This window comes from Epinephelus moara, chromosome 5 (genome assembly GCF_006386435.1).
Source record: "Epinephelus moara isolate mb chromosome 5, YSFRI_EMoa_1.0, whole genome shotgun sequence".
Taxonomy (NCBI): Eukaryota; Metazoa; Chordata; class Actinopteri; order Perciformes; family Serranidae; genus Epinephelus; species Epinephelus moara.
Window position 1 is genome coordinate 20,034,376 of NC_065510.1, and position 27,886 is coordinate 20,062,261.

The 27,886-nt window shown below is 39.7% G+C and overlaps 3 protein-coding genes across 3 annotated transcripts; all 3 read right to left on the minus strand.

The window, feature by feature from the left end:
- Nucleotides 1–422: 422 nt before the first annotated feature.
- Nucleotides 423–6,196, minus strand: pla2g12a (phospholipase A2, group XIIA). Its single transcript, XM_050043899.1, has 4 exons — nt 5,788–6,196; nt 5,361–5,437; nt 2,474–2,639; nt 423–1,382 (listed from the first exon to the last, which is right to left on the minus strand). Exons 1-4 carry the CDS (start codon nt 6,005–6,007, stop codon nt 1,264–1,266), a joined length of 582 nt encoding a protein of 193 aa, XP_049899856.1. The 5' UTR covers nt 6,008–6,196; the 3' UTR covers nt 423–1,263.
- A 1,440-nt stretch (nt 6,197–7,636) lies between these two features.
- dnajb14 (DnaJ heat shock protein family (Hsp40) member B14) lies at nt 7,637–18,704 on the minus strand. The gene is made up of 8 exons (XM_050043882.1): nt 18,523–18,704; nt 13,659–13,833; nt 10,845–10,990; nt 10,535–10,723; nt 9,837–9,922; nt 9,564–9,673; nt 8,639–8,811; nt 7,637–8,518 (listed from the first exon to the last, which is right to left on the minus strand). The coding sequence occupies exons 1-8, from the start codon at nt 18,659–18,661 to the stop codon at nt 8,394–8,396; spliced, it is 1,143 nt and encodes a 380-aa protein (XP_049899839.1). The 5' UTR covers nt 18,662–18,704; the 3' UTR covers nt 7,637–8,393.
- A 1,851-nt stretch (nt 18,705–20,555) lies between these two features.
- LOC126389904 (tetratricopeptide repeat protein 39B-like) lies at nt 20,556–27,205 on the minus strand. Its single transcript, XM_050043865.1, has 18 exons — nt 27,051–27,205; nt 26,700–26,731; nt 26,248–26,352; nt 25,999–26,130; nt 25,815–25,891; nt 24,145–24,274; nt 23,916–24,021; nt 23,655–23,720; nt 23,458–23,566; nt 23,279–23,346; nt 23,130–23,189; nt 22,842–23,003; nt 22,660–22,751; nt 22,458–22,578; nt 22,254–22,365; nt 22,040–22,157; nt 21,282–21,398; nt 20,556–21,178 (listed from the first exon to the last, which is right to left on the minus strand). The coding sequence occupies exons 1-18, from the start codon at nt 27,081–27,083 to the stop codon at nt 21,064–21,066; spliced, it is 1,755 nt and encodes a 584-aa protein (XP_049899822.1). The 5' UTR covers nt 27,084–27,205; the 3' UTR covers nt 20,556–21,063.
- Nucleotides 27,206–27,886: the final 681 nt, after the last annotated feature.

Here is a 27,886-nt window from a genome sequence, read left to right on the forward strand (position 1 = left end):
GGCCACCAACAAGCTCATCTCCCATGTCTGGCTTCACAAGGGGACCCTGATTTCCCTGCAGCATCATTTTGGCCGATTTACGGGGTCTGTGAATCAGGGCTTTCCTCTGGGGCAAGAGCAACTCAAAAAACATTCAAATACAGGGATTTAAAAAAAAACAAAACACATAAACAACTGAAGTGTGTTTAAGGTCAGTAAAGCCAGAGTTCAGGAGAGCTTAACATCTATTCCAGGCCTTATTACAGTGAGCCGTTTTTTCTTTTTTTACATCATTATCAAATAAATGACAGAAAAGCTTTTGGATGAGAAGTCAATGGGAGGCAGGTCACAGATTCTCAGGGGTCTCTAAACATCACTCTAGATGTTGTTTGCAAGAAAACAGTTTCTACAAAAATGTCAATGATGACAACTGACACACAGAATTATCAATAAAAGCATGTTTCTTTATTTTTGTGACAGTTTAACAAAGGTTTCCTTCACAGTGTTATCACATTGGCAACAGTGCAGTATCTGTCAGATGATACTTATTAAATATTTTACAAATGTTCTACTAGAAAAAACACAATTACTTCAGATGCTGTAGAAAGAGACATTATTGTCTTACTATTTCTCACATGCTCCTTTAGTGTTATCGGACGGGAGGGGTCAGCTGTAATGGTTTATTTTACAGTTTTTGTGATAATTTCCTCACAGTTTCCTGAACTTAACTATAAAAATTTCTAATCCTAATTGTATGGGAAATAATGAAAATCCTGAGACTTTAATTTAGCTGTCATCATGTGTGTTTAAAGGCTGTTGCTGGTTTCCATAAGAATGTGCTTGAAGGAACAGCTCCATTTACATTGTTCCTTTTTTTGCTGTTTGTTTGTTTTTCATTACCACCACAAAACCTATTGGGGAATTATTTTCAGTGTATGAATCTATAAAATAAAGTGCTACCCAAGCATCCAAAAACCTGGGTAACCCTGAACACCATGTTAGCAGCCTATTACTGGACAAACACATCACACAGTATTAACACAATATAAATAATTAACTACATAGTAAAGATATTAATTATCCACTTGGCATTTTCACATTCACCTTGTCTAATAGATTCCTACATTTCAAAACTCCAACAAAGGAGGCAATAAACACAGGTCAGAGCAGTGCAGAGAGACTCTATCCCTGAGAAACCCTGATAAAAAGTTTATTGCTGGCAGCTTTCTGTCAGTGTTGTGCTTCTCAATCAGTCTGTTCCACAGGCTTGATCTTGTGGCGGTGTCACAGTTCCCTCTTCACTTCATACTGACACACACAAGACTCCCTCTGGCTGTCCAGGTATGGCTTACACCCCATGTGCATGACAGCGTCAAACAGCAGAGTCACTGCTGACTCACAAGCTGCCAGGAGGGAAAGACAGAACAAAATAAACAACATGAGCTAATACACAACAGGGCAAAGGTGAGCTGCTTTAAAAACAGGTACCTGCTTACACCTTACTGTACGTGAGTTGTTTGTATTTAAACACAGCATGCATTAATGATCAAATTCAGACTTTAATTGAGATTAAAACCAGATTAACAGCGTCACAGCATTATCTAAAATCACAGCAGCATAAAGAGCAAGGTGGCAAGACAGGTTTGATTAGACTCTAAATATATATGTAGCACTTGGATAATTCTTTTAAAACCTTCATCAAATGTAATCTAACTGTCAAGTGGGGTTATCACAGTATTCATTTACAGTTTACAGCAGTGGTTCCCAGCTGGTGGGTCGCGGTCCATAAGCATCCCACCAGAAAAAGTTTGTAAAAAACCCACTTTATTTTTAAGTACAGTAAATTTCCGGCACAGAGCTTTTATTTTGAAGTGCTGTTTCCAACTGTAACGCGAGTGACTAAGGGACAGCTACTTGACAGAGACAGCACACTAGCTCGAACACATAGCCAAGGGTAAGTATGATGTTGAATGTATCAAACTGTGTGGACCTTGAACTAATGACTAAGGAGGAATCTGGACCCTGTGGCCGGACCACTGGATTACAGTATCTAGACATAGTGTCTAAAAAGTAGCTCTATGTCGCACTCTGCTGGACATGATGTGTTTTACAACTGCTTTCAAGTATGGGTCAGGCTCCAATGAGTGACAAAAATGTTAACAACTTCAATTCTGTATTTAAAATTTGTTTTTGTTTTTCTTACAGATTATGCATTCACTGATTTATTTTGCAGATAAATCTTTAGATCCTATTATTCTTTTAAACGAAAACTGAAAACACTTCCTAAACACCAATATCAGAATAAAATAATAAGAATGCACCTGTTGAAAGTTTATCCGCTTCTTCTGTGTGCAAACCCAAACTTATATTGCCATACGGTGCTTGACAAATGTGTTTGTAAATGACGATCTACGATCATCTACAGACTGTCACCTAATTCTGGTACCGGGTGCAACATCTCATCCTGCACCTAATTTGAACACTTGGCTCTTACCTTGGACACTCTGAGCCAATCCCAGAGTCCTTTGCACGTTCCTGCAGATAGTCTCGAGACAGTCCTGGAACTGCTCATCGCAGTCGTGCTTCTCACGGCCGCAGGTGTCATAGCAGCGGTCATGTTGGTTACAGCATTTAGTCATGGACGGGATGCCTATGTCAAACTGGGGAAAAAAAGGATTGTCACTCTTTATTATGTATTTTAGAATGAAGGAGGAGACATGCATTTCCCTAAATTCAAAAGATGTGATAATGGTTCGGTTATTGGTTAGTAAAATCTAAAAAAATATATTTTCAGCAGTAAGTAAGGACACAATGATCCACGTTAGTTATATAGAATAGATATACTTTATTATCTGTCCAAACAGTGACAGAATTTCCCTTGACAAGCCTCAACAATACACGATTCACATTCAAAACACATTTAATTCAAATATTTTTAAAAAAAGAACTGATAAAACAGCAACTGATGAAAGCAGGTTAAAGGGCAGTGTCTATTTTAGATTGTTCAGGGTGGTTATTACAGAGGGAATGAAGTAGTTCTTGTCAATGTTGTTCCAGGCAAGTGGGATTTTGTAGCGTCTGCCTGATGGCAGTGACTGGAAGGAGTCGTGGAAGGGGTGAGAAGGGTCCTCAGTTATCAGGGTGACTTTTCCAATCACTGAGCAGTTACACAGTCCAGTTAGAGGAGTTTGGGGTTAGCCGATTATTTTGCCTGCCTGATTAGTTATGCAGGAGAGTTTTGCATTGTGTTGGGTGGTGAGTGAGTTGATGATGAATTGTTGAAGGTTAGAATGGATTCAATGAGTGGACGGTAACCCAGAGTTCAAATGTCCTTGCATCATGAAGAGTTTTCTCATCAAGTGGAGGCGCTGTTGTGCTTTTTTTGTACACAGTCAGTGTGCTGTGAAAAGGACAGTCAGGTTGTCTCTGTTCCGAGGTATTAAAAGACTGAATCTCCTCCACCAGCTGACCCTGGATACTGAGCGGTTGGAAAAGACGTGGTGATGATGATGGTGATTTCTCTCTGCCCACACAGCAAAGCTCTTTGGTCTTTGTGATGTTGAGCTCAAGTGAGTTTTCACTACATATTTTTAAAGTAATACTGTAAATGAAACATAACTCAATAGCGACGAGTGTGTAAAAAAGAGTGTAAAATAAAGGTTGCTATTTGTTTACAATTTAGTATCTTTAAGTGCATTTTACTGAAGCTCACAATAATACTGGATTTTTGAGCCCATGACTGACATTAATATCGGAGAGTTAGAAAATCTGATAGCAATATACCAGTCAATATTTTTTTCTTTTAATGTACGTAAATGTATAACATAAATTGACAATTTTGATAAGGATCCTTAAAGGTCTAGTGTGTAGGATTTAGCAGCATCTAGCAGTGAGGCTGCAACATTGCAACACTGGACCTTGGTTATTTAAGAGTCGTGCCCAAGATATACACTAAAATGTACACATTATGGTTTTAAAACAAACATACAATACTCATGGGCGTAGGGTTGTGCCATATCAACTTGTTGACGATAATATTGGTATAATTTTAAAATCACATAAAAAAATTCATATCCTGATACTTGCAATATTTAGACTTTTTGACACTCCTGTCACCCACTGCAAGAACAAGCATGGCTGAAAGCAAAATTATTAGCGACTCTGCTGTGGTTTAAAAAGGAGGAGCAGCTTCCGTGGTGTGGAATAAACTGTGGCGTCATTAGGCCTGGGCATCTTGAATGTTTTATGAACAGCCTCGGACTTCTCAGACTCTTAGCAAGTTACCCTCCATGCAGAGGGAACTCATTCAGTGACTCCTCTGGCAGCAGCACAAAGTCTCTCCTTCTCTTCTCTCGCTGTGCGCACATGGGACTCAGTGTCGTTTTGTCATTTACCTCTGTTAAGGAAAACCTACATGCCGCAGCTTGACAAAAAAACTACATGTATGTGAATGTGCGATAGCTCTGGTTTCATAACAGCCTGTCACAGGTTACAGCGTGATGATTAGAGGAGAAATGGCAGAGCATAAAGGTCCAGGTGGGAAAAAAAAACAACCCAATCATTTAGGCTTTGGCTAAAAGAAGGAAATCACCTGTTGATTTATATATATAGATCCCAGGGGACATTTTTTGTNTGTCACAGGTTACAGCGTGATGATTAGAGGAGAAATGGCAGAGCATAAAGGTCCAGGTGGAAAAAAAAACAACCCAATCATTTAGGCTTTTGCTAAAAGAAGGAAATCACCTGTTGATTTATATATATAGATCCCAGGGGAAATTTTTTGTATTTAGGAGCTGTTTAAATGTGTAATTTGTGGTAGATTTTATTTTGTTGTACTATTAATATTGTATACAGTATCTGAAACTCACTCTGAGGTACTGTTATTGTTTATGAAAATTCATTAATAATACTTTTTTTTTTTTTTTTTTTTTTTTTTACTAATTTGTCATATCGTTAAGAATATCATTATCGCAAAAATACCCTGAAATATTTTGATTTTGTTTTGAGGCCATATCACCCACCCCAACTTTGGTGTATAATCTATGGAATGGTGACAGTGTTAGAATATGTTTGGCATGTCTTTACTGCATTTTTTTTTTAATTCATCGGACAATATATATGCCAATATCAATATAGCTGCAATAGACTGATATCAACATGATATGTATTATTTTTTTATTCACAAAGTACCTTGATGTAATGTAGACTAAACGTGTTGTATAATGTGTGTACACCTTTGCAATAAAATAAAGGCAACAGTCAGTGTACATGAATAATGGTGTTTGGGTTTCCGTGCACAACAGGAATCACATGGTAACCATCTGTGTGTGTCCCAGACATGTAAGAAACCTCAAACCAGCTCCCAAACTCTGTCAGCCTACCTGAAATCCAAACAGCGGGGAGCCACATCCATTGGGTGGTGGTTGCTTGTACCCGGGACGAGGCACCGGCTTGTAACCTGTGAGAGAGGAGCAAAGGTGAAGATGTGTCTTGTTCTGCCGGTCAGTTATCTTGCTGTCAGTGATAACCACATCAGGACAAACAGTACTACAATTTAATGGCTTACTGAGCTGCTCAAGGGGCGATAATGTCTATCTTGTAACGTTCACTGTCTCCTGTAGCTTTGTCCATGGATTTTTCATTTTGATTTAACATGACAAGCACATGTATGAATATTCAATGATATGTACGTGTGTCAGTAGGTCAGCATGCATGACACAAGAGTCCTGGCACTCCAAAATGACACATAGCCACATTAAGTGTCATTCGTTACACATGTATAAGACAGAAGAAAGAAATAACCTTTACCATCACTACACCTGTAATGACACAGTCCGTCATCGCCTCCAAACAAGTCCAGTGCTGCGTTCAGGTACGTGTCAATCTTGTGTATTCCGTTACGGATAGTCTTCAGAGTCAACCTCCAGTCTGGGGTCTCTGGCTCGTGTTTGCAGGCAGACACACATGGGACACATCCACAACAGTACAACCCCAACAGAAACACACAGATGTAGGTGTGGTAGAGCATCGTCCACTTGACGTCAGAGCCTGAAACCAGCGTCTCGCGGCACCTTGGCGTAACTTCGGCGGATATATTCCTAAAAATGTTGTCTTGAAGGCATCTCAAGTTTCACTTCTGGTTGTTTTCATTTCTCTGCCTGGCCTTGACACATAGCAGTTAAGTGCGCTACGTCGCTTCCGGGTTTGACGATGTCACGTGACTGCTGATAAGCCAATTAAGATGATGTCATCAGATGAAACGTCAGTAAAGAAAAATACAGGCTTGTGATAAATCAAAATATGTTAAAAAATGTATATTTTAAATATTAATTTTAGCGCTGGGCACGTTGTTTTAATGTATTTTATCAATTAAAAAAAATCTAGCTTTCTCGTATTTGGAGCAGCACAATTCAATTCATTCATATTGATCCACAGTTCACCTTTGGCCTACATTACTCAAAGTACAAAGAAAATGGCACCGCATGAAGAGTGCAGGTACATTTTAAAATCTAACTCTGACTACATGTATACCTCTGAAATAAAAATGCAATGAAGCATTTATGGAGGCTGTTTGACCATGATCAGTCCACATATAACACATATTTTAGTTATAATTAATGCATACCAATGTACAATTTGAGCTATTTGTTGTTTAAGTATTTACATTTTATGCACTACATTTCAAATATTGTACTTTATACCTCTCACTCATTTGACAGCTGTAGTTTCTGGTTACTCTGCAGATTAAGATTTTACAATTAAAAAAGGATTTATTGTTATAAATTAGCCTACACAACAAAACATAAAGTTGTTTAAATACCTCCATCCTGACTCACTGCAACATTGCTACCAGTAATAAAAAAGATCATAATAACATAACATTATGAGAGGATCCATACTGCATAATGTATCTTAAGTACTTTTACTTTTGATACCTTAGCTGCACTTTGCTGATATCACTTTTGCATAATATTTTGAATGTAAGACTTTTATTGAGAGAATCTGAGTACTTCTTCCACCAATGGTTCATACTGTATTTTGTTAGACAATGACTAAAAAAATGAAATAGATGGACTATTTCTTCTTCTACATATAGACAGGACTGCTACCATCATTTAAGGCAGAGTGGGGGCACCTTCCATTTTTGCTGTACAGCTTCCTCTAGTGGGTTCATCTGGCCATGGCATGATCTTAGTGTAAGATTATCAGTGTCCCATTTCAGTATTGAAAGTCAGTTATTGTAAGCCTGCTTATCAGAGACAGGAGTTACACATGATCACCCAGCTGCAGTCCAAATTAAACCATTGTGGTGGGCTATATGAAAGAATCTGGCAGGTTTTTACATGTTGAAGATTAAAAAAGTCAAAATGACACTGAAGAACACAACTTTTGTGAATGTACTGTGCAGCGCATCAACAATGTCATTGTTACTTGAGACTTTGTACCAAATAAATAGTCCATTCACTGCCACTGCTGCAGCAGAAATCTCAGAAATGACATAACTTTGGTAAATAAAGCCAACATGTCTGCATGGCAACATAGCCGACCACTAGATGTGAGAAAGTGTGCTTATTTATTTATTCATTTATTTATTCAGGTTTATAGGGGGTGGACTGAACCTTTGACAGCTGAGTCAGAGACACAAATACATCCAGTCTATGGTAATAATTTTACTTTATTTAAATGATTAGGCGAGCACTGAAGAAAAACTCTGTTTCTTCTATAGTTTCTTAAATAACTGCATAAAGTTCAAACATTCAAAAATGAAAATGTACAACCATTTATGAATAACAGTTTCAATGTCCTTCCATGTTCAGTCCCGACCAACTTTTACATTTTGAAGATGGTGATGTAAAATGTTCTCTAGTAGCAAAATCACAGGTATCTGAGGTGAGTAGGAAGCTAGAAGAAGCACTGTTATTTTCTTTTCTTCATTTGTTCCCGTGTTCTTCACAAAATGGATTTGGCTGGAGGACAGCGCCTCCGAACGCACCTACAGAGTCTCTCATCTTATGGCAAGCAGATGATGCCGAAAAGCTGTTGGTTGATCTTAAGACAGTGAATTGTTTGGGTTCTCACTACTCAAAGCACATGCCTTTACAATCAAGTGTCCTTGTCCTTCTTGTTTCCAAAATATAAGAAAAGCAGAGTAAAAAAAAAAAAGGAAAACGGTCTGGAGCTTTCTACAGTGTGTGTAGACTGGTTCATTAAGATGTAACAAGGCGGCTCCTGGGGTCAGGCTGGAGTGAGGAAGTTGGTGTCGAGATATGAGGAGAGGGACAATTCTTTAAAACTTCAACGATAGAGCTAAATTATTTCATTAAGTTTTTGCTCCTAGTGTAAAGACTCTTTCTTAAAAAACATGAACATACACATCTATTCATATACACTTATATGATCTAAAAGCGTCCAACTCATCCGCCTCTGAATAGGTTATTTAGTCTGTCCAGCTCCCTGCAGTTATCCATGGTCATAAGCTCTGCCTTCTTGCGCATTCGGTCGTCCCTGTACACCTTAGCGGCATACAACAGGTCTGTTTCTGGGGGAGACAAAGCAGAAAAGCAACATGACTGATATTACAGGAAAAATATACAAAGCAGAAATTATTACTGAATTCAGTGAGCTACTTTCTGACTGTCTTATAACCACGGTTACTCACTTGTCTGTCTCTCCTTCCAACAGTTATTTCTGACATTAGATACATAGTCGTCCTCCACATTTTTCTCAATCTGCTGCAGCGCTGAGCCCTTAAACTCCGACTTGAAATCTCTAGTGACGTAGTAGTCGACGTGCAGGTTATCTGTCTGCCGTTTTACAGTCTGACCCGTGGACCTGGAGGAGACAAAAGAGGTACAAGCTGTCATGAAAATCTGTAGTATTTTCCTACATATGTTGAATCCTGAGGGTATTTTATAGTATCAGATTGTACTGAGACACCAGGATGAGCTGTCTGAGCCAGAATAGTATATGTTAAAGGGCTGTGTCCACCAAAGCATTGTTTTACCTGAGGCCAGCATTTTTTTTTTTTTTTATTCTTTGCAATGGGAGCGCAGTGTGTGAGCAGAGAATTGAAAAATGTTCATCTTTGGACATCCGTTCATCTTATTTGACAAATACCACAAACTGTCACATCTTATATGCATAAGTGCTGAACAACAACAACTATGGAGGAGAAATTTATTAATACACTGTATATTATACATGTTTTCACTCATGAATCCGCACATAGCAACCAGACACAACCAAAGTGTCTCAGCTGAAGAAACGCTGCACCTCCCAAGTGCTCTCAGTTGCTCCCATCTGGGCGTTTCCTGAGAAGGGCCTGAGCGTTTTCAGGTGGGGAAAAAAACGCTTGGGTGGACACAAAGCCTAAAAAGGTATTAGGTGGACTTATACCTTACCTTATGCCTCTTTGACAGATAATCAATCATGACATTACATGTTGTAAGATGTAAGTAAATGTGGCATAAAAAAAGTTGTGATTAACTACTTTACAATGCAAACAACAAGCAAGTTTGCCTCTGTTATAATAAACAGAAAATGAGTGTGTGTGTGTGTGTGTGTGTGTGTGTGTGTGTACATACGGCCTAGAGTAGAGGCTGTAGGGTGGAGGGGACACCATCATCTGGCTCAGTATTGACACTAAAATCAGGACCACGATTGGCATCAGCTGGATAAACATTGAGAAACCACCCTGGAGGAAAACACAGCACAATGAGTACTTCATGTTTTTCCAAAAACATATACGCAAATATATAAAAGCATGTCGTTTCTACAGGTGCACGTCAATTCAAAATGACAATGTGCATCTGTAAATAAAATGTTTAAATGTAAGAAATCTGAACCCATCTACGTACATCTCCCCTTTCTTCTGTTCTCTCTTGCCGGTAATCCGTCTGCTGGCTGTAGCTCGTTCGGCTGTTGGTGAAGGTGTGTGGACTTGCTGTAGACAAACAATATTGACTGATGTCAGACACAAAGAATATGGATTATGTCATCAATTACACCTCCTCTGAAAGATCAGTTTTAAAAACTCTATATACATGCTTTGTTATGTAAAACAAATAAGGCCTGGAATGCAATGGAAAAGAAATGGGTGCACCAGTCACCATTCACTAAAAAGCAAAGATAACATGATTATATTTCTCACTTAAATACCCCATTAGAGTTTAAAGACAAGATTGCTAACTTATTAACACGTGATGTTACAAGAATATGTGAATAAAATCAACATATTTGAATGAAACACAAAGAAATTTTGGTGGAAAATCATGAACTATATCACAGACTGTATGAAAAGATGGACAACATATCTTCACTTCCTCCCACTGTACAAAAATCACAAGAACCACGATTGACACATACAGCTATCAATCACGATGTCACACCCCCTTTTTACAGCATCAACTAACTAATTAATAACAAACTTATCAGAAGGACAAACACTTGAACACCAGTGGGCAATCAAGATGTTTTGGTTTGACTTTGCTGAGCTGTCATGCCCTCCATCTTTATATACAGTCATTGGTCTATATGCACACCGGTGCTCACTTACAGGAGGGGAAGCCTCCTCCGAAGAACATATTGAAGAGGTCCTCAGGAGTGATGTCAGCCTCAAAGCCCCGCTGGAAGTCGAAGCCTCCTCCCCCATGTGAGTGACCTGGGCTGCTCGGCTCCTCTCCTGACAGGTCATACTGCCGTCTTTTATCTGGGTTGCTCAGCACTGCGTATGCATTACCAATCTCTGAGGGAGGACACAGTTGATGCATTAAAAAAGGCTGTTAAAATACATGACTTAGATATTCAAAGTTTGCATTGCATACAGCCTTTTTATATCAAATAGAATCATAATTGAGTTGAGTTACTTTTAAAGGCCTCTGTTGCTCCAGGCGCATGATTTTTGTCTGGATGGAACTTGAGCGCGAGTTTCCTGTAGGCTTTCTTTAGCTCATCTTCATTGACTTCTTTATTGACACCCAGCACTTCATAGTAGTCCTTACACCGCTTTATTCTGAAAGACAGGGACAGAGAGTGAAGCAACTGAACACAGTCCAGTGGATCATTTTTGACCACCCCAACAGAAAGGCAGGTGAGAAAGAGTCTCTTTAAATGTCACCTTCTGAACAATAATCATGTATACTTTATTTACTATGAACAGTAGATTGACACAAACACTTTCCAATCTGTCATTAGGGCTGGGCCACATGGTTGAAATAATATTAATATGAATCACATTACATCTTATTCAATCAATATTTCGTAAACATTGATATGCATCACAAATCAGCAAATGTATGACAAATCACATACAGATTAATTAAACTAAAAATCTGCAACACCCAAACTTCCCCTCTACTGGGTGAATAAGTAACATTTATATTTAAGTAATATGTGAGGTAGCATTTATAATGCAGGACTGGGGTGTTGGGCTGTATTTTTTACAGTGTTATACTAGTACTTAAATAAAGGATCTGACCATTTCCTCTATTGTGTAAACAATACATGTGCTGTGTATTTGTTTTTCAGATCATATACATGTTACAAAATCGCCACCGCCGCCGCAGACCAACAGTTCGGGCTTTCAACCAAGCCAACCAGTAGTGGGATGCAATTGACGCCGGCTCGGTGTGTGCAAGAGCCCTGTGATGCTGCAAGCATGAAGTTGGTTCATTTTTCAGAGCGAGAGAAGGTTAAAGACATGGCATCCAACTTCTCTGGGCCCAAACTCATGTGAGATAGACTGAGACAAAGTGTGTCGTGGCCTGATGAGAACACATTTCAAACTGTTTTTGGAAATCATGGACGTCGTGTCCTCCTGGCTAAAGAGTAAAAAGGACCATCCAAGACTGTTGCCAGCGCACAGTTCAAAAGCTGTGATAGCATGGGGGTGTGATAGTGCCCATGGCATCATGGGTAACTTGCATCTTTGACGGCACCATGAATGCTGAAAGCTACATACAGGTTTTGGAGGAATATATGCTCTCATCCAGACGACGTCTTTTTCAGGGATGTCCCTGCTTATTTCAGTATGACAATGTCAAGCCACATTCTCCGCATGTTGCGACAGCATGGCTTCACAGTAAAAAAAAGAGTGCAGGTACTAATCTGGCCTGCCTGCAGTCCAAAGCTGTCTCCCACTGGCACATTATGAAGTGCAATACAGCAATGGAGAGCCCGGACTGTTGAGCAGCTGAAGTTGTATATCAAGCAAGAATGGGAAACTTTCAGAACTTCAACAATTAGTGTCCTCCGTTCCAAAACACTTGCTAAGTGTTGTTAAAATAAAAAGGTGGTGTAACACAGTTGTAAACATGCCCCTGCCCTGTCTGAACTTTTTTGGAACTTTTTTCAGGCATTAATTTCAGAATGAGTGTGTTTACAAAACAATTAAGTTTACCAGTTTGAACAGTATATCTTGTCTTTGAACTGTTTTCAACTGAGGGTTAGAAAGGATTCACAAATCATTGCATTGTGTATTTATTTACGCTTAACAGTGTCCTAATTTGGAAATGGGGGTTGTATTTCACTGTTACACATCAGACATAATTCTTCACACATGTTAAAACAAAAAATAAATTAGCCACTTTGTTAGCTGTCAATTACAATTAGCTGGTCAAATCATCATGATATAGTTAAAGTTATAGTTATGTAATACTGAGTTTTGGCCCAGTTTACCCATCACTGAATCATGATTAGAGTAACCCTACTTCTATGTGGTGTTGGCATAAGCAGAGAAATGAGTTTCTAGCTGGTAAAATTCATGTGAACGCCCTCTAAAGTTGCTACAACTCAAAGTCCGCAAAAATTCTGGTATACAAGTTGCCAAATTGCCTTAATAATAAACAACATTTTATTAATTCACACACTGCATGTACATTTTTTGTTCACATGTAATTTTTAGTATGGTATTTGGTTGTAACCATCAGTTCCTGCCCATGTAGGGTGACCTAGATTTGTTGAAAAAGTTATTTCTCAGCATTACCCTGATAACAAGTCAGGTAAAGCAATATTTTAGTTGTTTTAGGGGATCTGCTGGTGCAGCAAGTCTAGGACAAAATCATTTTGTGATATAAACATTAAACTGTTTTCAACTTACGTAAATGCTCTGAGCATACACACTCAAGTTGGACGAATGACTTCCCCACTTGGGAAATGGGACCTTCCAAAGAGCACATGAATGCAGCATAAGAGTATTAACAGGGTCATATGGGAGCCTGTGTTTAAGTGCAATACACTGGTAAGATTGAAAAATTATGAGCAGCATGTTTATCCTATAAATAAAGCAACTTTTTACGATTAGAGGCAGAATGCTGTGGATATAATTCACAAGCTGCCTATCTCTCTCTGTCTCTCTGTAGTCACATATAGTGATCTCAACTTAGAGCATGTAGTGGTTACCTGGTATCTAGTCCACACCGCTAAAAGTCTCTCACTAATTCCCTCATGGGCAAAGCACCAAGTTGAAATGGTTCCCATGGTAATTAGCTGCGTGTCCACAACACTGCAGAGACTACAGTGTCATCCTGCAGCCACACATGAAAGGGCTAATCGAGTATGATAGAAACATCACTGCTGTCACGGGGCTGATTGTAGGAAAGCACCAAAATATGAAATACAAGTGGGACAGATTCAGTACAACTTAGTGAAAGAGAAGACCTGGTGAATCCTAAAACTCTCACCTTTGCACACCTTCAACCTGCTCTTTGGTGAAGCCTTTAGAAGAGTCGCCTCCTCCAGATTCATGGTTTTCTTTTTCTGGCTGGGCATTGGTGCTTTCTGAGCTTTGTGCTGGTCTCCTTCGATAAGCACCGTTACCCGCTGAGCTCCCATTCTTTGTTAATGCTTCCAACAAAGCTGAGGAAGAGAGGGAGAAGCCAAAGATGAATTAAATGACAGATTACTACCTTCAGCATTTTTCAAGTGTCCAAGCTTTTAACAACTTCCTTAATTAAAATGGGTCACTAAAGAGTATTTATGAAAACACTCAATTAAATTTCCACAGAATTTTGATTTACTGCTCAATTTCTTTTTAAAACACATTTATACTACATTACATTGTAAAGATGCTAAATTTGCCTTGACCCCATGACCTCATATGTTCGTTCTGTATTGTTTTGTTTACTCCTGACAATGTAAAAAATACTCATAAATAAAAAGTTTAAAAAACAAAACACATTTATACTAAGCAGCTTTACCCAGACACAGAAACACAACATGCTACAGTTACTTACAGCTGAAAGATTTTCAAGTAGCCCAGGTGCATTTTTGATCACACAAGTTCCAGCTGGAACAATGCCAAACCAGACTTTTCAATAGCTCTTAAATTAAAGCATAGTCAATAAATGAAAAGGCCAAACTTGAGCCAGGAAAAACAGCCAATGAAATCAAATTCTGTAATGCACAAGGAAGTACTGGCTTTAATTTCCCAATGAAGATGCTTGCGACAGCACAGAGGTAGAAGATATAACTTGCAAGTACATCAAAGCAAGAGGAAGAGTCAAACCAAGACTTGTGAACCAGGTTCAGGTGGCTATAGGGGTGCAGTGGATAAAGGGGCATAATGATTTACAGTGGGCCAGCTCTGGCATCCTGCAGCAACTGGAGCCAAAGGGAAATCTTGCAAGCCTCATTCTTCTGGCACAAATGATTGATTTAGGTTCATTTAAATGATCATTTTATTACTGCATTTTGTGTTATAGAGACGAGCAAATCATGCATTATTAACATGTGATGTAATGCAATCATACAACTGGGTAATGCAGGACAAGCCAACTTGGGACCTCGCATTACAGTGTCATATCAGTGGCTCACTCATAACCAGAGAAAATTACCACGCTAGTTAATGCTGCAAACTCAAGATGACATCGAAACTTAATAAAAGCCTTTCTTCCCACCGACTACCTCTCTTGAAAATAAAAGTATCATCATCCTAACATAAAACAGCTTTCCAACAATGTTGTTGTACACCAGTCACAGGTTGAACCTTCAAAAGTAACAACAGTACTCTAGTATACCATTCATTTCGTTTGCAGATCCAGTTTTGCCTTTCATAATCAAAAGCATTCAAATCCAGCAGGTAGCAGCTGAACATAAACAAGTTGTCAATGATTAATAAAATTGAATAATACTTGTAGAATTCTTTGACAGGATCCCTTTGAGCTGCACTATCTAAACTACTGCAGCCAAGGGAAGACTCTGAATAGACTCACAGAGATGATAATTGTATAAACACAAAATATGCCCACCGTGTCTTAAGACTTTCAATTCATAAAGAATGCAAACTTGAAAAATGCTCATGTGCACTCACTGACACAATGTGCAGTGTCCCTCCAGTGGGCTTAGACTTAAGTTCTAGATCACTATCCATATAAGGAATTATGGCCAGTGATAAAATATACAAAAAAAAAAATACAAAGTCAAAGACAGTGCAGCAACAACAGAGCAGCTTAATCATCTCTCTCTCACAAATGCTTTCAACGGTTATAATGTTCCACTGTGTATTAATACATTATTCATCATTATGGAGTCACGCGTAACATACGCACACAACTTCTGCCTCTTGCACAACCATAATCCTGCTTTCCCATACCACAGACGACTTAACATGTTGAGAATGATAACAGCAGTTTCATGTTTACTGCATTCTATCATACTGAATTGTGTATTTTTGCAGCTATAACAACCTAACTTGCCCGCACTGATCAACCTGAGCCAGTTGATAACCAGCTTACTGATGCCACATAACTCAAAGACAGTAAGACAAATATAAAAAGTGACTTGTGATTCAGGTACGACCCCTCATGTGGCGGCTGTGATCTAAACTGCTGTGAGAAATGCTGGTGTGCAGGTGCTGTCTTGGCATGTCTTCTCCTGTCAACCATTGATGAGTGATGCCCTGGGTTGCAACTTCAGGGGACGTGACGCACTCCTTGGTCACTCAATGCCAGACACATGAAAACCCTCTCAGAGACTCTCAGACTTGGTGCCAGAGATGTGAAGCAGACGTGACTCCAAATGTACTCATAAAAGGTAATGAAGGAACTGGAAACTCAGCTCTTGTTTTCCTGTGTCTGATTTCACCGCTTATTTAATTGCACCATAAAAGGTGTGAACTTCAGTCCAAGGAGCGTTGTCTCTTTTTCCATATCAGCATATAGCCTTTAATATAAAAGGCAAATTGTTTTTCTCCCTCTTACGTCAGTAGGAAAGAGCAGATGATTACTTCTACCAAGGAGGCAACTTTCTATTATGTCAATCTTTCACTTTGCAGCACAAGATGTAGAACAATTACTAACTTCCCCCACTTGTACGCTATCTCACACCGCACACACAGACTCAGACAGAGCTTATTCTTCACCTCCGCACACACAGACTCAGACAGAGCTTATTCTTCACCTAAACAATCAGGATTCTTAACTCTAATCTCCATTGCCCCAAGCTAGGGAACCCACACGGTCCTCTCACTACGCTGCTCCTTTGGATGCACACTTAATATACATATTTTTTTCCAATACATCCTAAAACTTTAATTAAAAACTTAGTCCCTATTAAACGCTCAGTCCCTTTTACTAGCCTGGTGCAGCTACACAAGTACAGGCCTGTCTCAATTAGACGCCTGGTCTGGTTGTCAAGCAGTTCATTTTAATAGAAGTTTCTGGATGTATAAAACCGTATTGTTGATTGATTACTAAGCTGTTTAGATCGCACATACAAGTATCAATGTTTGTTGTCAATATGGAGATGCTACACATCATTAGCTCGGTTCATTTCATTTTACTGAAACCATGAGCAGTAGAGAAGACCATAATTCATTCAGATTTACCGGCGTGACTAAAAAACAAGTGGTGACTCCCTCCCTCTGAAGCTGTCATAAAGTCAGACTATGTGTCCATCCTACGATTACCCAGAAAGTTATTAATATTCCTTAAGTCTGTAAGGATCCACTGATCAAGGAATCAAAAGTGATATTCCAGGATAAAGTGGTGTTTTGTCAGTATGCCGAGCGCCGCTGTCTTCAGGTGTCGTGAAACAAGTGTCACAAAACAACATATGATTGATATGTTATTCAAAACCTGGATTTTACTCTAGTAATATTCATACTGGTATTGGTATTTCCCATCTTTGCTGAGCCACAGTTTTGTGTAAAAGGAATTTAAGGCCTATCCCATACAGACACCTGTCCCAAATATAATCCTGTTGCGTTCAGTGATTTAAGCAAATAATAGCCCGGGCTACTAATTGAAGTGTTACATTAGTATTAAATTTAACTCCTCTCACAACATCAGCAATCTTTGGCACATTGTTTAAAATGTTTTGTCTATACTTTCTCATTTGCAAAATGATTATCTACATATGGGACATATTCTAATGCTTTCTATTAAACATTCTCGGGATCTGTGGCGTGCATGTGGATAGTGAAAATCCTTACACTTCCTTGACTCATAACTGAAAACTGATCAGGCTAATCTTAACTGCATATTGGTGGCAATATGTGTGCTGTTGAGGGCTGTTCAGTTTATTCAAGGTCTAGCCTTGGAAAGACAGTTATCTATTAGCTTCCTGTGGGAAACTTGGGAAGTGTCCTTGTCGCTTTATACACATACAGACAGACAGACAGACACACACACACACACACACACACACACACACACACACACAGCCAAACCTGAGGGTGCAGGCACATAATTATGCAGTGAAAGGACACAGATGTGCAAGTCTATGTACCCACGGTCACTCACAATATTGTATAGTAAAGAGCTTTTTACAATCCAGAGCACTGTGGTGAGTCCATCCTTACTAAACACCTGTCTCCAGTCTCCTCACAGACAGCTGTGTCCTGGATTAGCCTACACTCCGGGTCGATCATTCAATTAAAGGATTGGCAGTCGGCTGAGGCACTAGCCGTGACTACATCCTTCAACAGGCTCTACTTGCCTGTTCTGCCCTTAACACATCATCACCATTATCAGTAACGAAGGCCCAAGTCTATAACTTGGACTGAAAGTGAAATCACAGCTGACAAATACTTTAAATGCCAGCTTGTCTTCAAGACGGTGCGCTAACTGACAGCTAGCATTAGCCACTGAATCAGTGATGGCTTCATCCTGGATTGACGTTTCACAGTTGGCTAATTTGTGTTATTTATTGTATTAAAATGCTTCACTGTAAGCTAACAAACGTACAAGCTAACACTGACTCAATTAACTTCACCTTATATTACCCAATGTTACTGTAAAGTCCCCAACAGTGAAGCTAGGCTAGGTCAACGTCAGCTAACACCATGCTAACGCTAGGCCCACAGCTAAGCTAAGCTAACTCGAATGTATGTTGCCTAATTTCCTGTCTCAAAGCCGCCGTTTATTCTTAACTAACGTTAACTAATCACACAAATATTTGTTATACAATAGTCTACATGTGACCTACTGCGAGCTTAACCGGTGAGTGGTGTTAACAAACGTCAGCTACTAGCTAACACCTGGTGATTTACAGTGATGTTATTCCTTCGCAAGGTTAGCCATGACCTGTCAATCATAAACACCCTACCTTTGGCTCTGTCAGTTGGATACAGCTTCTCTGCTTTGATTAGAAACTTCAACGCTTTATCTTTATCTCCGGCTTCGAGGGATCTCGTCGCTATATTTATACATTTTTCTGCTTCGTCTCTGTTCCCTTCCATTTTCATCCCTCTTCCTCCTCCGGCAGAGTCAGCTGATCATCATCCCACGTGGTCCCCAGCACTGACAGCAGGGCCTGAGATACACACAGGGTGCTTCTAGTTACAGTGGGTTAGTTACAGTTTATTTTACTGTATTTGTGTTTGATTGTGATAAATAAATGGGAATCTGAATCTGGCCTATTGTCAAGAAGGTTGTCACATACATTACAAGGAATTTGCTTTGGTGTTTGGGTGCATACAGAGAAACATAAATATAGAATAGAAAATTTACAATAAATATATTCATTCATTCATTCATTTTTCTGAACAACTTATCCTGTTTGGGGTCGCGGGGGAGCTGGAGCCTATCCCAGCTGACACTGGGCAAGAGGCGGGTACACCCTGGACAGGTCACCAGACTATCGCAGGGCTGACACATAGAGACAGACAACCATTCACACTCACATTCACACCTACGGACAATTCAAAGTCACCACCAAATAACCTGCATGTCTTTAGACTGTGGGAGGAAGCTGGAGTACCTGGAGAAAATCCACGCTGACATGGGGAGAACATGCAAACTCGGCACAGCACCCCAGACATCCCTCTCCCCAGCAACACTTTCCAGCTCTTCCTGGGGGACCCCAAGGTGTTCCCAGGCCAGATGAGATACAGTATGTAATCCCTCCCGCATGTTCTGGGTCTACCCCGGGGCATTCTTCCAGTGGGACATGGTCGCAACACCTCTAATGGGAGGCGCCCAGGAAGCATCCTGATCAGATGCTTGAACCACCTCAGCTGACCCCTTTCAAGGCGAAGGAGCAGCGGCTGTACTCCGAACTCCCTCCGGATGTCTAAACTCCTTACCCTATCTCTAAGGCTCAGCCAGAAGCATTACATAGGTACCATAAAGCTTAAGTACTATGTCCCTTTGTGAGTATGACTGGCGTATTATCAAACAGTTACTTATATTAACCATTTAAAAAGTAAAGAGAGGAAAACACTCTTTGGTTTAACTGCCAACAACTCAGATAGACAGAACGTGACAAGGGATCCCAACACAGCTTTGTTGAAAGCAGTCACAAGTCAAAAAGATTAGGAACCACTGGTTTAACATTAAAAAATACATTACAGTTTATGATCATATTATCTGTTGTAGTTTTTTAATGTAAAATCATAATCTGAAGGTAACTAGTAAATGTCAAATAAATGTAGTGGAGTGATAGGTAGGCTACATCCCTCTAAAATGAATATAACTATGTCTTAGTGCTTACAAAAACAAATATATTTTTGTGGTTGTCGTATAGTCCTGCATTGGTCTAACAGTGTGTTCTATAAGTTACAAGAACTCAAAAAACAAAAACAGCACCTGTGACAACTTGTTAGCAGGCGTTGTTCAGACTGACATAGATGCGGGGGCCAGTTCTAAGAAGTAGCCTGTTTATTGGGTTTATAATATTAGGTTTAACATTATATGAGCTACACTATATAATTTAAACAAGGTGCACACCTACAACTAGAGAGGGAAAACAAATCAGTGGAAGTGGAAACACCTCCACAGTATTACTGTATGTGCCTGACGGATTTGCTGTACTTATTCTGACTGGCAAGCATGTACAGTGCAACTGGACAAGATTAAAATCACGTTGCAAACTTCAAAGTTGACCAAAGTCAACATCATATAATGTATCAGGGTGCTAAAGCAAATATTAGACAGTCTAACTCCCCTAATTTTTTCCACTTCTAACACAGTTACCATAAAAACATAGTTACCAGCCCTGATTTGTATATTTCTCCTTTTAAACAGATGCATTTTGTATTTAGAATCATATTTCATAAAGTTCAGTGATCAAATGTATCAGCATGTCCCTTACACTTTGTGCTACCATTAAAAACGAGACAATTTCATTTATAAGCTTTATTATGACTGATATAATTTATCAAAGCAGACGGATACATACTGCACACAAAAAGTTATTTACAATAGGATCGCTAACTGTAAAACATGGCAACACTGTACCAGGGCATACTGTATATTCATAAATAAAAACAATGTCAATATACTGACACATTTAATCTCATGACAAAACAAGCAAGACAAGTGAAATAGTCTCTGGATATTACACATCTGGAAACATCAAAGAGCAAAAGGTGTTTTCCCTTTTCACCCGTGCATTTTAATTTGTGTCCCATCCACAACGTTTAGTTCTCCTGGGGTTTACCGCCCTGGTTGTAGTGTAATTCAGTAGAAACCAAATAATATTCAAGCCAATTGAAAGTCAATTCAGTGAATTTCAAAAGAATGCACAGGGTTGTAAGTTTGGATGTATACAGTACCATAATCACCATGTGGAGGATTTTAAGCACATGGTTGAGAGACTTTGTGTCACGTTTCACTCTTTTTATTTAATTTCTTGTCATGGAGTCTTTTAAGCCGGCGTGCGTGACGGGGGGAGTTTGGCTAAAAAAGAGCCCATGGTGTTGAGTGCTGCATGGATGCGGAAGTGTAGCCTCGACTCCATGTGGTAGTTTTTGTAGTTCGTCCTGCAAATAAGATCACTCGTTAGCCATTTGTGTCATATGGCAGTATACTGTGGAATTTTGTCAACGCATTTGTTGAGAATGTGAATGGGATAAAACCACTTACTTGGCATTTTCAATCACAGTGATGGCTGTGTTGAAGTCACCTTTCTGCTTGTGCAACAGGCCCAGCTCATACATGGTAAATGGCACCAGGTAGCTGTCGTGCTTGATGTCACTTTCACTTAAAAAAAGAAAAAAAGAATAGACAGTTAAAGTCATTTAAGTCGGCCTATTCAGCAGTGTTCAGTGTTGCATTAACTCATATATGTGGTGCGGGTAAACGGCGGGAGTAAGTACTCCAGCTTCCTCCCACAGTCCAAAGACATGCAGGTTAATTGGTGACTCTAAATTGACTGTAGGTGTGAATGTGAGTGTGAATGGTTGTCTGTCTCTATGTGTCAGCCCTGTGATAGTCTGGCGACCTGTCCAGGATGTATCACATCCCTCGCCAAATGTCAGCTTGCACAGGCTCCAGCCCTCCACGACCCATAACAGAATAAGTGGTTACAGAAAATGAATGAATGAAAATGAAAGTAGAGATACTAGATTTATTATGGGTCGTATTTAAGCACAGTGTCACTTTATGATGTTTGAATATTTCTTGAGAAAGGTCCAGGTGACCGAGACATTGACACTTTTTTAATAAATTAACACATTTGTGTAGAGATTATTGAATGTGAAGCAAATGAGATTCATTTTACAGTTGACATGTGTTGAGGTCGGACATAATGTTACAGTTCAATGTGTCATGTATGTTTCAGTTTATTTGCAATCAGGGTTTTGCTGAGAGAGTGTGTTGCAAAGCCATCGAGATGACCTCACCTGGCGATGACATGATTGAAGCAGAGCTCAGCCTGGATCAGATGCCCCATATGTCTTAAACACAGGCCCTTCAGCAGCTGGATAACACACACGTCATCCATGTGATACTCCGATGGGTCTACACATTTGATAAAATACTGTTAGTTTCAGGTTGCTGCTAAAAAACAACAACATGTTGATCAATGTGTGTTAAAGATTTTGCTGTTCCTCTCACTTGGATCATCTCTGAGCTCCTCCTCTGCTTTTTCCAAAGTGGTCAAAATGCTTTTAGTCAGCTCAGGTCTTTTGCCAACTACTGTGAAACCATTCCACACGTACATCATTTCCTGTGGGAAAAAAACCCCGATGATTGTTATCAAGCCAGTACTCATTTTCGATGTTGAGTCATTAGAAATTAGGCGTACACGTGTGCCCTCACCAAAGCAGGCACGACTAGTTTCACAGGGTTAGAAGAAGAGTATCGCTCTGCCTTGTGTGCTGCAAACTTCTCTGTGGGAATCGACTTCCCAGCAATCCTCAGTCTGAGACCCTCCACCTGCCTACAGACAAACCATGTTTCACAGTTAATGTATGAGGATAGGAAAAGTCGTATGCACAGATAATGGTTCTCTCTTACACACCTGAATATCTCCACCACATTCTCTTTCATTCCAGTGACTTCTTCCTCTGGTAGCATGCTCAAGATGGCGGCTTTCTGGAATGTATAGGTGGCCTGTAAAAGAAGGGCAAACAGCTCAACATAAGAGGTAAAAAAAAGCCAGTCTTACAACAGAGCAAAGGGAGAAAAAGCTATATTCATTACCTGGGACCACTTGCTCTCTTTACAGAGCAGGTCAGCGTATCGATACGCCTCCTTCCAATTTTGTTCAAAGGAGTACGCCCACATCAGCTCCCAGTAACACAGGTGGTGAATCTGACGCCACTCCTGCTGTGCTGCGATGCATGCCAGGAACTTCTCCTCGGCCTGCAGAGAAACCCCAAACTCATGAGCTCTCAGTTTCCTCTGAACAAAAACTACATGAGCTGCATATGCAAAACAACTGAGCTACTTAAGGCACATCCAGTTAGACCAGTTATTATCAGTACTCACAAATGTGAAGTTTCCTTTGAGCAAAGCAATTCTTGCAATGTAAAAAAGAATGAGGGCTCCCTGTGGACAAGATGCAGAAAAAATAGTGTCATCTTTAGCAAGTAAGTAGTGACATCTGCCATCAGTTAGAATCAGAAAAAAAAGCTCACATTCGGGAACTTTTCGATGTAGGGCTCCAGCAGAGCCTCAGACTCAGAAAGATTTGGTTCACCAGTACCTGAAGGGAGAACATGAGCAGAGTAAGAATTTCCTAACCATTACTAATCCTAATCAGGAAAGAATGCTGTTTATCTACAAAATGTGGGGATTTAAAGTCCTGGACGTTTACCTAGAATGACTGAAATGTAGAGATGAAACATCAGCAGAGTCAGGGTGCTGAGGATCGAGCGCAAGCTGTTGCTGGCTGCGCCCTCTCTCAACTCTGACAGCCCCATTTCCTGTAAGATAATTAGGGAAGTATTATTTGATTTAACTTTTAAAAAATTCTGGAGAAACAGTGACAGAAAAGTGTCTGCTGGCCCCTACCCTGTCTCCTGAGAAGCCCAAAAACTCCATCAGTCTGAGGACTCGGGATGGGAGCAGTGACAGAATCTGATGATAAAAGAAGGTGAAAAGTTGGTTAGGCTTAACAGCAATACTTTGTTCATTCAGACTTTTCAGTTGCCTTTTATTTTTCCCGGTCTACAGCAGCATATCTGCGTATAAATACTGCTTCAAGAAGTGCAAAAATATGGCTATAAGATGTGGAAAAATCTCTAATTTTCTATTGTTTTTTACAGCTCTCACCAGATTAAATGATCCAATGCCCATGCTGACACCACCTCTGAAATGAATGTGTGTGCTCTTCTGTTTTTCCAAGTCTTTTGTGACACTGGCAAAGGCTTGGCAATCCCTAGATAGGAAGACAACATATTAAAAAATATACTTAAATACATTAATGCTTTTCTCTTTCCTTTTCTCAGTGTCTGGTTATGGAATCACGTCCCAAGTAAAAGACCCTATTCAAGCTTCTTACTTGTAAATCTGATAACTGTTTCGGATTTTCATTCCTCCTTTGATGAAGCCGATGATGCTCTCGTCCAGGAATGTGAGCGCTGCTTTCTGCAGCAGAACTTCAGCATAGCACAGCTCTGCGTGCATCTCCTCTGTTAACGAGAATTAAACGTCACGTGCTGGGTGGAAACATTTTTTTTTTTTTTTTTTAGAGCTGCAAAAAATTGTGTTAAACACCACAATTCACATTGACCTTTCGTATCGTGGGCTGTGCCAAACTGCATTTTCTCATATTGCCACTGTGAAATTGAGCTGTAACCAGTGCCCTGGGGTAATAACAGCAATGGATGTAGATGTTTGTAGGGTTTTATGCTGCTAATACCAAACAGAACAGGATATTGGAGGTAGTCTATATCACTGAAAGATAGGTGGTTATGTATTTTTAAAATAAAAAAGTAATCTTTATATGTACACATGGTGACCACACTTGCTTCTTGTGCCGTGACTCACTGGATCAGTGGCATTTATCCACATGATGACTGCCTGGTAATTTCTGGCTCTAAGTGTCATTGCTTAACTTGCGGTGAAAATTCCCTGAAGTTTCCCTTTATAGCAATCGTGTTACACAAAGTCAAGCATGTGTTTATAACCTCTCCTTTTCTGCCTCCACTGACATGTCTGCTCCTGCAGGAGCCTGCAGTCACAGAGAGACCCTTATCTTAATTAAATGTTCGCACCTTCTTATTATCCCTCTGACACCTAAGCTCCACACCCTACAAGTTTTGGTTTGGCATCATGCTCTTTATTCCAACTACTACTGCTGAAATTACTCTCCACACCTTGTGTTCAACCTCTGTACAGAATTACGTTTTGTTTAATTCTATTGCCTCGCCTCTTTCGGGAGCCTTGTTGCCACCAAACCGTCCTGTTCACTTCAGTTTGTTACACAACGGTTATTTTTGTGTTTACACTGTCAAAACTCAGAACCATTTCATTACGTCTCCTCTGTTGGGGTACCAAGCACACTGATCCAATACTAAAATGTGGGGCTAGAAGCATGGCGGTCTGTTGATTGGTCAAGAGAGAATCGATACTCTTGGTCGAACTACAGTGGCAAACTTAACATCCATTAGTCAACTATAACTACAAAAATCAAATGATATTTTGCTGCCCTTTTATATTTACTAGTTAACAGTTAAGAGAAAAAACAATTTAATTTAGCATCTCAGTGATGCTCAAAGGTCGCCGCCAGGAGCTACCCCGAACTTTAAGGGTGGAATGTTTTCTTGCGTGGTACTTGATGCATGAGTTGACGCCATAAATCAATCAACACACATTAAATGTTAGTGTAACTTTGACCGTACATTTGTTTTTATTGGCTTTCTTGCACACATGCTTTAGTGATTACTGGATCTTCAAGCTCTTAAAAAAAAATTTGTGCTGAAAATGTCAAACAACCCCATTCCAGCGAGGTGCAGAAGTTTCTCTGCATCGTCCAGGAAGAGGAAATACTGTGAGGGCTAGATGGAGCAGTGACACAGCTACTTCCATCCCAGCTCCGCCTACATTTAAGAGTACTGTCTGCGATGGAAACGCAACTGGATCTACTCTAGGTACACTCCAGTTCTAAAGGTACCATAGCAAAGCCTTTGGTGGAAACGCAGCCACAGAGTCTGGGAGCTTTTCACTTACCTTCTGTCAAGTTGTCAGATGGTTGTCTGTACCACAGGCTGGTTAAAGTCTCCACTATTCCAGTTTTCTTCCGAAATCTACGTTGAGGAACACAAAGACAGTTTCAACAGATCAATGAATTCTTCTGTATCAGGATGTTTTCTTCAATGTTAATGTCTAATTTTAAGAAACTGCTCCTCCATACCTTTGGCATGTCTGTAGGGACTCCCTCAGTGACGCCATGGCAGCATCCATGTCCTTTGGTTCAAAAGTCATGCCTGCCTGCATCACCAGGATGCTGCTGTAGCCCATTGCATGGTACATGCTCTGACTCTTCCTAAAGGGGACAAATTCATTTAAAAAACAAAAAACAAAATGCATATTCCAAGTATGAAATTAAAATACTTTGAGAAGAAAGCAAAAGCAGAGATTGGTATTAGTGTCTGTGACTCACCAGGGTTTTAAAAGAGTCAGAGCATCAGAAAACCTGTTGTTCAGAAAAAGTTCAAGGGCTGTGGAGCATTCCTTAAGTGCACTCTCCAAATCCATTTCAGATGATCTGAATGAGAGATTGACATTTTAATTCAAGCCGTTACATCCCAGCAGACACACACACACATCTGAGCCATGCATAAATATTTGGGAAGACGGGAATATTAAAGCCAAGAAACCTCACACCTTACTTTCTCAGTCTTGTGAGATGAAATATAAAATGTATCGATTGAAGAATGAATATGTAGTCAAATATCAGTGAGATTTGCAAGTATAAAGCACATATTTCTAGGATTATTTGTGTTTCTTTATTATATATGCCTGATTATTATTTATATCAAGTGCCAATCACTGAAATACACGAACAAATTCCTGTTAAACCTGTAAAATAAAAGACTGTGTCACTTCACTTACACTGAATCCTCAGTGACATTGTTTAGGTCCACCTAAAAAGGAGAAACAAGAGAAATATCTAACTTAAAATCAGTTTTTAAAATGGATTCTTGTGATTATTAAACTGCTAGAGAACACTAACCTACCTGTATAATTTATTTAGCTCATAACAAACATTTCAAGTAGGGTAAAATATGATATCCCAGTCAACATGCATTGACAGAATAACAAATTTTCACTCCTCACCCGTCTTATACATGAATAATTGAATTAATTTAAAGGTAGAGGCAGACAGCTTTAAAAACAGTACAAAAAAGCACGTTAGAAAACTTAGATTACCAAACACCTGTAGAGAATCTGCAGTTAACCTACCTGTTGCAGTGCACTGTCTTTTCCCGACTCCATTTGATGCTGGAATTTGAGTCAAATAACAAAAAGTAACACTAAAAAGTCGCTGAGAGACTTGATGTATTTCCCTTTCTTTGCGGGGGAAAATGAACTTTTCACCGATCCCTTCACTTGTAATTGCACACAAAATGATCATTTGGCCTCCCGCAGTATTTATTAGGTCTGAGTCAGGAGTGGCCTGGACTTGCAGGGACGGCCCACAAATCTGTGGCTTCACGTCAAAACGCACCATTGTGACACCGATATATAAAGATCATTTCTCATCTGGAGCTGACAGTCTTTGCACATTATGAGCAGACTTTACAAGAAATATTTTATCCATATTTATTAAGATAAATTTACCGACTTTACGAGTCTAGTAAGGTGAGTGGAACCAATGAATGTGTGTAGAGACCAGCAATTCAATGAACTGGATATGCGCATAAATGTTAATATCTTGTTAGAAAGGTCAAAAAATAATTTCATAGAATTAAAAATTAAACAAAATGCTCCCATTAAGACGAGATGAGCTGTCAAGGCAACGCTAGTATGAAAATGTTGACCAACTTCAGACAGACCAATGAGCTGCAGCTGCACAGGCAGGTAACAGACTGATGACATGACACAGGTGCGCTGAGCAACTGGGGCGCATTCGATATCAAAACTGTGTGCACCTGTTTGCTACGGGTTTCAGGTTAAATGACATGTTTCCTTGCAAAGGTGTGAAACGGTGTGCAACAGGCTTTGAGGTACTTTTTCTGTCATTTGGTGGGTGTGTCAGAGATGTTACTCAATCAGGTGAGATGTGTTTTATTTTACAC